This window comes from Catharus ustulatus, chromosome 2 (genome assembly GCF_009819885.2).
Source record: "Catharus ustulatus isolate bCatUst1 chromosome 2, bCatUst1.pri.v2, whole genome shotgun sequence".
Lineage (NCBI taxonomy): Eukaryota > Metazoa > Chordata > Aves > Passeriformes > Turdidae > Catharus > Catharus ustulatus.
The window spans coordinates 74,351,534-74,364,701 of NC_046222.1; the positions used below are offsets into that span (position 1 = coordinate 74,351,534).

Here is a 13,168-nt window from a genome sequence, read left to right on the forward strand (position 1 = left end):
TTCAGACACATCTGCATGGTATTTGGACACATCCAAAGGCCAGGTTTGCAAGACTGTACACATGTATGTACACACTGAACATAGATGATGACAATGTAATTGAAAATCTACATTTGGCTATAAAATCTTAAAAGCAGCCCAATGTTCCTGGTAATGATGGCTCTGGCCTTGCCTATGTTGCCTAAAAAAAATAAGAAGAATGATGAAGAAAACCAAGCCAAAGTCCTGCTGTTTCTCTCTAAGGAGTTCAGTCCCAGTGGTTTGTTTAAGACAACTTCCTGCTTAAAGTAACTATCTAAGCCCATAGAGAGATCACAAATTTTGTGCAGTTTACATAACCAGGAACATAGAATTAAAACCAAATAGTTTATAAAAGGAGTTTGAAAACACAAAGGAAAATAAATACAGTGAACAAATTAACAACCTGCTTTAGGATCAGTCCATGACTAATTTAAGCACAATTATTTCATTAGATTTACATTTGGAAAAAAGCTGTTTATTTCTCACTGAATTATCTGTATTAGACATTTAAAAACACATGCTAAAGGTGTAGAACAAAGCTAGAAAACCTGAAATTTTACTTTGTTTCCCAGATTTTGGATAGGAATGTACAGCTTGTATTTTTAAATTTTTTAATCTTTATATGGTATAGCAAGTAAAATATTACAGAAACTGCTATATTTACTTAAAATAATACAAAATTATGTACTATAAGTGTAATATAAATATTTGTATTTTGACCAATATAAGTTTTTGATTTATATATCTTTATTCTGATAAAATTAACTTCTGAAATCTACCTACTCTCTAAGTTCCACAAGAAACCTTAAAAGTTTGCATAGGCTTATACACGTGAAGAAATGTAAAGATAAACACTGTGCTTCCTTATTTGCTGGCCATTGATTGAATAATGAATGAAAAATGAGATTAAAATTGTTAACAGTCCTGTACTGCTTGCTTTTGTGCAATTAAGTTCAGACTTGTCGGAATTCAGATGCCGTCCTTCAAGACAACTTTTCACAGAACTGGGCTTGCAAGAGCTGTTATTATGAAGAAGAATCTTTGCTTGGCTCATTTTCATAGTGGAACAAAGTTTAAACTGTTTTAAGTTTGCTGACTAACAGCAATTAAGTTTCTTTTTTCCTAAAAAAAGTCTGAAGCAATACTTCCTTTTAAATGTAAATTTGAAACTATTTCGATTACAGGCTATTTAGAGCACTATTTCTGTTTCTTTAAACACAGTTCTTTGACAAAAAAGAATATTCTGCAGGATCCAGAAAATAGTCCTAACCATTACTGTTGTAGTCCCTTAAGGTTTAAGAGGGTGAAAATGAAAAAGTAAATCCTAAAACTAATATTCAAGTGTTTTAGTCAACAGGACAGTCCACATGATTTGTTCAGCTATGTAATTAAGTTCTAGCACTCATGAAAGACACATTTCCTGTGTGCAATATATGTATTCTGTCCAAGAGAGTATGGGAGAAATATGGACTGATGGGAGAGAGTTCAGCAAAGATCCACCAGGGTGATGAAGGGAGTGGAGTATCTTTCCTGCATAGAAAGTCTTCAAAATCTGGGACGCTCCAGCCTGGAGCAGAAATGGCTCAGAGGGGATCCCATCCATGTATATAAATACCTGAAGGGAAGGTGTGTAGGGGATGGAGCCAGGCTCTTCTCAGCAGCGCTCAGTGACAAAGCCAGGACAATAGGCCCACATAGAACATCAAGATTTTTTTTTTTTTTTTTTTTTTAATATGAGAGTGGCCAAGCACTGACTTAAGTTGCCCTGAGAACTTGTGGAGACTCCACTCTTGGAGATGTTAAAAAAACCCTCTGGTCCTGGGCAGCCTGCTGTAGGCATTCCTGCTTGAAAGGGAGGTAGGCCAGATGGCCTCCAGAGGTCCCTTCCAACCTCAATCATTCTGTAGTTCTGTAATTTTAAGGAACCTTAGTGCTTCCCAATTGCTTTGCATTGTAGATTAATATTATTCTATGGTCAAAATCTCCGTAATCAGACAGTTAAATTAAAATATACACATAATACTATTTTGAAAATACAAAGATCTAGAAGAAATGCATAATCTTCCTTTTTTAAAATATATTTTGATGTTCTAGAAAGAATAAAAATCAAAAGAAGGGCATATTTAAAGCCTAAATTAGTCACGTGGCCTTCTTTGGTATACATCACATAGCTACACTTATAGTCCCAAAGTAAAAGAAATTTGGTCTCTGTACATAAGCTAGATCATCCATCCAAAATATGTCCCTAAATATGAAACTCCCTTTCCACAATAACTGTATTATCTCTACTGAATGTGCTCCTGCCTCTACTGACTCTTTTACCAAGAGCAATGGAATATTTTCCAATTTTTGCTGTTAAATACCCTTTGGTATATTTAATATAAGGCCTATTGTCCTTTCTTCCCTTAAAAGACATGAATTGCACGAGTTCAAAAGTGAAGGTTACATCTTAATAAATGCTTACTCAGTTGTATTCCAACATTTGCAGTCTCAAACTCCATTTGGCAGCTCTTAACTAGTTGGAGTTTCTAGGACAGTGTATGGCAGAGCTGAGACACAACACTTAAAAAGCCACGGAGATCAGATGACAACTTCCTGGGCTGTGACATGTAACAATTCAGAAAAAGTTTACTTTGGAGATAATTGTTACTAATGATACAGAAGATGTTAAACTGATTACAAAGTGGTCCAATTTCCATGTTCCATGAAATCTGGAAATATAATTAAAAGGTTTTGGTAACTGAAACACACTGCAATACTCAGTACAAACTTTTTTAAACTCAAGATGACCTTTATTAATAACTATTCCTTTTAGGACAGAATAATTAAACATTCGATATGTATAATGAAGAAAAAGGAGAAAATCCTGTCAGGAAAATAATATTAATCCAGATCTGAACTATATGTCTCTGGCAACTTTGTTTCCTAACTGCTGGGGCTTTTGAAGTGCAACAGAGTTGTACAAGAAACAAAACAAATGCAACAAACAGAACAGGCCCGAACTTTCCAAGTATGTTTTTCTTTTCATTTGGATAGCTTTAGTACCTGCTGCATTAGCCAGGTATGGGCTGCAAGCAAGGTGCCAGGCACACACACGCAGACTCACTTACAATCCTATCTTCACTCCCACCCCCACCTAGATACATCACTCCCATAATGGAGCTGGCTCTCCCCTTCCCTGCCCTCCCACGCACACCTACCGCACTCCCGCAAGTCCTCGCCCTGCTCACCGGGGATGACTGCCTGCACAAAAACACTCACCCTGCTGCTCAGGTCAGCAAACAGCTGCGGAAAGGTGATGACCTGAGCTGCAGGATAAAGTTCTGCGTGCCAGCCATCAGTGATAGCGAGAAGCTACTTTTGTGAGAGCATTTGCCTTGCAGATCAGCTATAGAGCAGCACACGCGAACACTCCACTGCAGCCAAGAGATGCATCTACAGCTGGCTGAAAATGTTGCGTGCCGCAGCTACACATCTGGCAGCTCGGGAACCTAGAAATGAGTCAGCCTCATCCCATACGCCTTTATGGGCGCAGCGTTTTTAACTGGTTTTACTCCAGGAGGTCATAAACATCTGAACACTTAGTTTTAGGAGGAAGAGAGAAGAGGAAAATCACATCTCCTTGCCACAGAACGGTGCTTTGCCTTCATAGGAACAGCGGGCAAACGGGCTCAGGATTCTTAATCACTGCAGGTAGATGCCTATTCAAAATCACTCTCCGGGTGCCCAAGGTGTCTTCTGTGCCATATTGTACTTCTTCTTGCCCCATGGTGATCACTAGTGATAAATATTTAGGCGAGGCCTGGGCTTGGGACGTAGCAGCCTCAGAGAACACTTTTGCCGAGCGTAGAGCGGTGAAAGATGAAGCAGCCGCGCTCTCGGCAGCCCCGGTAGAGCCGAGCTGAGCGCGGTCGGGGCGGCGGCGCTCACGCCCAGCCCCGGGCAGAGCGAGCGCGGCTCCGGCGGGGCGGGCGGGGCCTGGGCCGGCTCCGCCGCCACGGGGGCGGGCGGGGGGCGGCCGCAGCGGGGCTGGGCCGGGCGGCGGCGGCGCCGGGCGAACGGGCGGGGGAAGGAAGGAAGGAAGGAAGAAAGAAGGGAACGACAGACCGAGCGACGCGGCGCCAGGTCGGAGGAGCTGCGGCCGCGCCCGTGCGTGTCGGCGGGCGGTCAGGATGGATCACCACCAGCCCGTCAGCCGCTACCAAGTGGTGAGTGCGGCGTCCCCGGCGAGGCCCCGCTCGCCTCCTCCCGCCCCTCGGGCCGGCGCAGCGGGGCACGGTGCGACCGGAGCGCCCTTCCCCCGCCGCCGCCTGGCTGCTCCTACGCGCGGGGGTCTGGCAGGAACCAGGACTGGGGCCAAGCGTGGCCCGTCGCACCGAGAAGCTCTGACAGCCGGGCCTTGCTCGGCGGCGGGGCTGCACCCCCCGGCTGTCCCGGCCTCGGAGGGGGCGGCTGCCCGGCCTGCTCGGGAAGCCGGCTTTGCCCGCCTCCTTCTCCCCTGCCTCGGCGGCCGGTGCCGGCCCGGGCTCGGCGGTTTTCCCGGCGCCTCCCCCTGCCGGGAGCGGGTGGCGGCTCCCGGGAGAGCGCGGCCGAGGAGCAGAGCGGGGCGCGCCGGGGCGGAGCGGCCGGGGAGGAAGGGACGGCGGTCCTCGTCCGTGCTGAGTACGGGCCGCGGAGCCAACCTCTGGAACCTTGTGGCTTCTAGAAGCCTGACAAGGGACAACTCTGGCACAGGGATAGAGTGCAAGGCCTGTGTGAAGATTAGAAAGAGGGAAGTGTGAAATGCAGGGAGGAGACTGACCTTCAGTGTGTGTGTGTGTGTGTGTGCGTGTCTGTGTATGCACAGGCACGAGCACACTCTTCTCAAGAACGGTCTGCAGCTTTGTGGGTCACTGAGACCAATTTTTCTTTCGGCCCTGAACTTAACCACAGAAGAAATCATTCAGAATACAAAGACTTTTCATCCTGCCCGAATTGATTGTCCTGTTTGTTTCTCGCAGCCATTAGTTTCATGTCAGTTACATAAATCTTGCAGTCATTAGCTTAAGGTCAATTAATACTTAAAATATATAAACTTTTCTGATTATTGGGTGTAAAAATGGCTTAGGTGCAGTCAGTTTCCTCAAAAGTTAAAATTTTATCGTCGAGTTCCTTGTACTTTATAGCTTTACTATGGATGTAAAGATAAGCAAGTCTGAAATCGTTGTTACTCTCTGTGATTCAAATTGCTGCTGCAATCTTCTAGCTAAATCCTAAATTATTTCTTAGTGTTTGTGTTTTACAGCTTAAGCAGTGAAAAGAATGTCCACAGAAGTAATCACACTTACTTCTGTGCATATGTAAATTCTGACATTTCTATTCAGACTGTTCCTAGGTTATGATTTAAGAAAAAGTAATAGGAAATGCTTTTATTGTATTTGGAATAGTTATTTTGATAGTCTTACGGCATTGTAAATTTCTGTATGCTTTTGGGCCCTTAGATACAGGGATTGTCCTAGAGGTGATGAGCACACCAGCATGCTGTGACATATGCCTTTAGGATGGTAGTTGGTCACCAACTGCTTTATGGGTCAGTGCTTTCCAGCACACTTCTTTTCTGGCACTCTGCTTCCATAACTTGAAATCAGTAAAATTTCTAAAGTCATTCCTCCTTCTCTGCAACAGAGAAGGAAAATGCTGGCAGAGCATTTTCTTGAGAGCCTACAAACACTGTCTTCCTCTAGGCCTGAGGTAACCTGGTAATATTTTAAGAGATGTTATTAGAGGTCAGACAGGTAGAAGAAAGACTTTAATTTAGTTACTCAAAGGAGTACAAAAAAAAGGCACATGAAGAAATAATTTGTCTCTGTAATATTTTATGTTATGCTTGTTAGGAACTTCTAGTGATGGTGCTGATGCCAGCTTTGGGTAAACACTCTTTGGTGTGGCCTTCCGAAAGGGCTTATCTTAGTGTTTGACTGCAAGGGGTTGTCCTCCTCAGTTTACTGTGTATATTAAATTGTGTAGTCATTTGTTACAAATCAGTCTGCTGGGCTCCAGACTTTGAAATACAGTCTTACTGATTACTGCCCCATGGGAAGGAGTATATTGTTTTAGTTTCTTTGTTACATCTGACTGCTGAAGACTGAGATTTTTGTAATGTTTACTTACTGTTTTGAGTCAGAGAAAGGAAGGAACAGGGCAATTGCAGATATACTTGATTAGCAGCTGATTATTCAAGCATGTGATCTTAAGTGTTGTGATGTATTTGCTTACATAATGGCTATGATAGGTACTGAGCAATAGATTATTGCCAATTTTATGGTTGTGTCCTAGTTTTTAAAGATGACATGTAGGAAAAAAAGACTTAATGTGGCTAATGCCACATTTTATGAATGTTTTATGAATTTAGTTTTGTGCAATCTGGCCAGTTCTGCTGTGTTCACTGTATTTTTTTGTTTCGTTTTTTCTTCTTTCTCCCATGATTAATAATAAATAATTTTTGGCCCTGCTTGTACCCATTCTGCCTTTACTTCTAGCTGATCTGTTTGACTCTATTCCGGGGAAGTTTTCTTCTAAATAATAACATTTCTAGGTGTATATTATTATCAAAAGAATTACTGACTCGTGTTTCTGTTCCTGGCAGTAGCACTTCAGTTAACATGAAGGAGCTATCTTTCTTTTTTTATTTGTGGTTTCTTCAAGTAAGTTAAACTAAGAGACTTTGGATTGGCAGGCAACTTAGTTTTGCGTTTTAGTACGAAAAGCCAGTTCTATGACTTCTTATGAAACAGAAAATGTCTCATCATAAAGCTAACTCTCAGCTTTTCTTATTTTTATCTTTGTTGAAAATAGCTCTAAAGCTTCATTCTGTATCTTGTTCTTCTTTGTGTGCCTGCATTTTATTTACAAAGCAGTTTAAAAGTATTCAAACTGGGTAACTGTTAAAAGCTGGTACTTGGAATTGCAGCAAAGTGTTGTGAGCAAAGAGCAGGCAGTACGTCAGCATTACGTAACTATCTGCCGTGGGCATGTGTGATTTGTATTGCTTTCTGGCCCTCCTGTTTTGTCTCTCTTGGTAGGGAAAAAAAAAATTGATGGGTAAGTATTTGTCATGCTTCTCTGCAGGAGTATGACATTAGAAGTAAATTAGTCAACCTTTGTTGTCTTGCTTTACTTCCTTTTTTCTTTTCCTTAGTTACTTGAATGACTGCATTCCTGTTGGTAAATGTGTCTTAAATTTTACAGATGACATTCCTTGCAGGTATAAGTTAGTTCAGCTGTATCATTTACTTACTGTATTTTTTCTATTTCTTCCCTTGTTCTACTCTTTGTTGGATAAGGCATCAAGTTTAGGAAAATTATAATAAAATTCTTCAGTAATTATTCTCTTGATTGTTTTTACCTTCTAGTTCTTTGTCATCTGACTTCAATAGCAGTACTGTCTTTCTGAAATGTCTGCTTCTAGTCCAACCTGTTTGCAAGAAAAAGTGATTGGGATGATGCTTTGTGAATCTGTACTGAAACAAAGAGGAGGAAATGAAGTTGTTTTCCGCAGCAGCTAAAACTGAGAGAGCAGCTAAGCATTAAAGCTTGAGATTGCCTTTTTTACTTAGAAATGTGGCTTTCCAGATAACTGAGTCATGAGGGAAGACTTCACATGCATGTGAGTGATTTTAGGCACAGAAATTGTATTGAAGGCTGCAGGACTTACAAGCTGTACTGCTCATGAATTATAATAACCAGTCTTTCTTGTTTAAAGTTTTGGGTAACCAGTTTGGGGTCAGGTAGTCTTGAGTCTTTGACTTAAGGTTTGGTCAGAGCTAAATAGGTAAATGGTAAAATGGAAAGGTAACAAACCGATTTGGGTGGAGCCAAAGGCAGCTCTCCACAGGGATGTCAATTCAGCTGTTACTGAACTTGCCATGCCACTGTAGCACTTGGTTTTGGTGGGGTTTGTAAGTGATGGTTGAGGCAAGACTCTGATGGCAACCTGCTGTTTTACGACATTATACAGGGCTAAAGAAATTGTGGTTTTTAAAACGGTTGTTAGTCTTGTATAAGTTGTGCCTGCTTATAGAAACGGGGCTAAGAGATGAAAATTTGTTCTGTAAACACTATAGCAGAACACAAACTCAGATAACGCTTTTCTGTGTCTGTTACCTCCATTGTTGTTGACTCTTTACACTCTCAATGTTGCTTGTTAAAAGTCTTGCTCAAAGTCAAGTTGTCTTTGTAAATCTCAAGAAAATCAACCTGCACAGGAAATGTGAACATATGAGCTTTCTCATTTTATATGAACAAGGAAATAAATCTCTCTGTATGTTGCTCCTAAGTAAAGGTGCTGAGGTATTGGACAGGTACAATATTTTGTATAAATTTGAAGCAGGGTTGTTTTGTGTGTTGCTATTACTATCTGATTTTTTCATCTCTTGGAGGGCCACAGACGTAATACCATGCTCTACTGCTGATTCATAGGAGGAAACCCTGGCTGACTGGTACCTCAGGAATATCAGTAGTTACAGTAGCTTTATGGGGTTTTATGTGGGCAGTTTTCTTTCTATTTTGGTGTGGACACAGAATGACCTAAGCAATTTCACACATACACACACATAAAAAAAAAAAAAAAAAAAAAAAAAAAGAAGTAAAGCCAGCAAAATGTACCTGGGTTGCTTCACTCAGGGTTTTCACCAAAGGTTTTGTTAGTCCAGAATCTAAGGTTGCATCTGTGCAAGGGTAATACAGGAGGAGAGGTTGTGAACTGGGCTGGCCTTTCTAGTGGCAGTGAGATCTTGGTGTGGCTGAGCCTATCTTGTGAAACTAGCCAATTTTTAGATTCTTGAAAGATGCATGAAGCCTGGAGAAAGATGTACCTGATCTGTGCAGTGGCATGAAGTCATGTAATGTAAAAAGGCTGCTTCAGGCTGTGGCATGCATGTCACATCTAGTAAATCTTCTAATCCTATCAGGAAAGTTCAGTAACATGAATAAAATTACTTCAAATAGCAGGGTTCTGAGTGGGAGTCAGTTGTGTTATGGCCAAACTCGATGTTCTTTCCATTTTAAAAGGAGAAACTGCAAGCCTTCTCTTGGCTTGTTTGTATCTGAAAAATGTGTAGGGACCATATCAGGATAATCTCAGAAATCAAGCTCTGCATTAATACAAAATGTTAGTAGTAGTTTTCTAGATGAGGGAAATGAGTTACTTTTGACAAATGGCTAATTACAGGCATATTTTGAAACTTTCTTCCCTATGACAATGTTGACAAAACAAGGAAGATGTGGCAACTGGTGATGTCGTCACACTTAACTTTGTGGGACTTCAGTGTCCAACTTACAGTCACAGATTGCAGTATTTTCTAGTTTCATAGCCTCAAATTTCCATCTAGATTTCTAGCTGTTTGGAAACAGGGAATGAAAATTTACCAGTATATTCAAATCAGGGAAGCCATTTTCAAATGAAGAAGAAAAGCAACCCTAAGAGACTGAGTAAAAAAAAGAATGAAAAAAAAATTGGCAACTTGTTAAGTTGGCGAGGCACTGCCAACTTTTCCTACTGAAACTGAACTACTGCAGAGCCAAGACTGGGTTTCAGCTGCCTCAGCCTTAGGTCTCCCACTTCCTGGGCAAGTACTGTCACAAGTAGCTGATTTTAGTAAATTGGGCACCCCCTTCACCAGCTGTGTTTTTTAATGAGTGTGACTAACTTTTTCTGGTTTGTGCTTAAGTCTTGTCAGGCACAGCCCGCACTCGGAGCATGTCTGATTGACAGTGAAAGTGAAAAATATATTTCCATTTTAACATATAACTGTTTATTCCGCTTAAGTACTGTTTCCATTTTCATAGGCTAAGATTAGCCTAAAACTGAGATAGTCTAACTTATTCCTCAACCACTCCATAGCCAAAACATTAGATACTGAGTCATGCCCCCAATCTCATCCATGGTTGTGCCTCCAGCTGTGTTTGGAACGCACAAACAATTACAAAAAAGTCCTCTGAACTTTGAGTGGTAGACACAATAAAATCTGCATTAAGCTGTATATTGCTCTAGTTTTCTTTATAAACTTATCTTTCTTTTTCTTTAATTACTAGGTGCTTGGCAGAGATTTGCCACCTTTTTACTTGTAAAATGTGGATTTCCTGTAAAAAATGAAGAAAAAATTGGTCTCCTTACTCTTGCAGGGTAACTTAACATATTCACAAACAGGGTTTGTGCATTTTAGCTTGGAACAATATTTTACCTGTTGAAAGTAATTCTATAAATGTTCGCTGATTGCTCTTTTAGGGGAGGTCAGAATCATGTCCTTGGTAAAAATGTATATGTAGCTTGAGCTATTGAACATGCTTTTGCTTTTCCCTAATTAATCTGGAAAGGTTATGTATAGCAGCCTTGAGGAAAGGTTATTGAAAAGAGAATACTTACAGTAGCAGTTGTTTCCTTCCTGCAGGAAAGAAGCTTAGGGTTCTTTTAAAGTGGTGCAAACTTGTGGTTAAACATTGCTTTGGTAATGGTTGGTGTAATTAACACTTGTCATCTTTGAGGAATAAGTGATGCCTTTGGTAAAACATGAAACAGTTGAGATAGGGGTCTTGGATGATACTGAGGCCAATTGTTCATTTTGATCATAGTACTTACGAATCAATTGTTATATCTTGAAATTTAACAGAAACAGTCCTTAAGGTATTTTTCAAGAAATGTTCTGGAGCATTAAGGCTCTTAATTAAATCTTCAGAGTTGTGGTCATGAAATTGATTTGCATCCGATACATGGAATAAATGGTTAGGAAAGACTTGCACAAGCTGTTTGCTCTTTAAAATCTGTTCCAAATTCTAGAATGAGTGCATAATTCAAATAAAGAGGCTGGCTCCTAAAACCCTGCAGTGCTGGGCCACAGCTGATGTTGAGCAGTGTGACTTGTTTCTTTCTTGTGTGCCTTAATATCTACTATTTTCCTCCTGGGAATACTTTCTATTTAGTGTCAGCACTGATTTAGTTATGTTCTGCTGTCTTCCAAAGAGGTGATCTTCCTGGACTGCTGTTTTTTTGTTTTGTTTATCTGCCGTATAATCAGCCAATGTTCTGGAAAGTGCCTACTTTCAGGTGTGTGCATCATCTTGCTGGCAATTGAGAGGTCCCAAGAATTGTCCTTTATGCCACATATTTCGTAAGATTGCTTTAAAATGCTCAGTCAGCACCCTTTAACGTTAGCTTTGAAAAAATTCCCAGCTACCTGTTGAGACCTAAAAATGCCTCTTTTAAAGGAAGGACCTTGAATGTTTATAAGTGTTATGTGAGTTGCAAATCAAAATGAAAATCTTTTCAGTAGAGCTTGTTCTTGTGATTCACAATAAGCTGAACTACTCAATTTGCAGTTACTAAGAAAATGGGTTAGACTGAAAAAGTCCAGCATGATTGGCCTGCTAATAAGAATAGAATTTGCTCTTAGTGATTAATAGTATCTTCTGAGTTGTATTTTATTTAATGATTTCATTTTGGGCTACTGAGTGATATTGTTGAGTAGGAAATTGTTCTGCTGGGGGTGCTTTATTTAAGCACATATGCCATAAAATTCCTGGGTTGTCGATAAACTTGAGACTTTTTAAGTTTGTCATAGTTTTTCTGAAGAATTTTCAATGACACACATGATATAGGAGGCACAAACTTGAATCTTTTTTTCCTACTTTTTTCAAATCGGGAGTTTGAGGTGAAACTGCATGCTGCTTCTGCAGTTCAGGTTCCATAATACATTTCCAGGAAGAAACTCTTCATCTTTTGTTATTTTTCTTTGTAAAGTAAATTTATCATTTTAACATCCTTCCGCATTGTCTTTAAGAAGTTTTTGTGCTTGAGCTTTCCCATTGTACTTTAACTAAAATATGTATAACATTTACAGTATAACATATTCGGTTTTTTTAATCAACGTTGAATTTTGCAGCCCAAATGAATGTAGACTAAAATGGAAACTGGAACCAACTGTTGAATATTGTGTCTACTCTTGGTGACATTTCCTGATTTTACAGGCTTTCCTGTTCCCTCTACTTTTACAATTTATGTGTTGTGTATGTTCTATGTGACTTAAGAGGGGCCAGTACCTGCTTTGTGTACTGATTTTATAAAGCTGCTTCTGAGTAAAGACATGACCTGTGACTGAAGCTGTTAGTGACAGCTGCCAACAAAACCTGATGCAACATTGTCTGTCATTAGGGAATATTGTGAGAATGAACATGAAGTATCATTGTGTGAAGCACAGGACCTGCCTGTATGTTGGGTACTGTCCATAGTTTTGGTTGCTCACAGGGGAGCTGCAGAAAGGAAGGGGAAATAGACTTCTTAACAGTGGTCTGAAATAGGTGATGCGAGTTGGAAGTGACCAACACTTACAGAGGCAATGGGTAAAGCAGTTGTGAAGCTGTTATTCACCAAATTGTGCAATATTAAAATTGTGTAGTGCTCACTGAGGTTTAATTTAGAATAGAAAGTACACAAGGAGAGGCAAACATACGTAGTTTGTCAATACACAAGGTTATACAGGGAGATTATATCAGCACATTCAAGAAAGCAAACTCACATGCATCAAGTCTGAAACAGATGCTAGTGGAACAGGCAGAGATGTACATTTTACCAACTGTGATGAAACTGCTGTTCATACTGGGGACTCTGAGGAAAATGGATGTCAAAGAAGTGATTAAGACTCCTGTGCTGATGATTGTATTGGAGACAGAGCACGCCCTTATACTGACCTCTGGTCTTGGTAATGTGCTTCTATTTTGTTACTGAGTTTCTTCTATCTGGAAAGTGTTCAAGGAGGAAAACGTCATTTTATACTTTGTTTATAGAATTTAAACCAGTTCCTCAAGCTGTCCTCAAGTTACTATTTGACAAACAGAAGTCTATGTGATAGGTGATAATGTTTTTAGTAACTTCTACATCCTGGAGTTGCGATATCTGATTGTGTACCAAGCTTTAGAGTAAGCTTTTAACAATGTTTTTTTCCTAGAATTTTTTTGCACTCTTGTGAAGATTTGGAAGTGTTGGTCCCAGCCACTGTTGTTGTTAGTATTTAGAGACATCAGTTTTTTGTTGGCAAATTTCTCTGTTAATTTCTATGACTATGCAATAGGAAGAACCCTAGGAAACAATGTCCAATTTATAACTTTACAATAAATA

The 13,168-nt window shown here is 40.2% G+C and overlaps 1 protein-coding gene across 2 annotated transcripts in view; it reads left to right on the plus strand.

Moving 5' to 3' along the window:
- Positions 1 to 4,051: 4,051 nt before the first annotated feature.
- Positions 4,052 to 13,168, plus strand: part of NDFIP2 (Nedd4 family interacting protein 2) — a 44,644-nt gene continuing 35,527 nt past the window's right edge. For both annotated transcript variants that reach the window (XM_033051536.1, XM_033051537.1), the window contains exon 1: positions 4,052 to 4,229. In XM_033051536.1, coding sequence (XP_032907427.1) covers positions 4,194 to 4,229 — 36 coding nt within the window. In that variant the 5' untranslated portion in view covers positions 4,052 to 4,193. The remainder of the gene's footprint in view (positions 4,230 to 13,168) is intronic.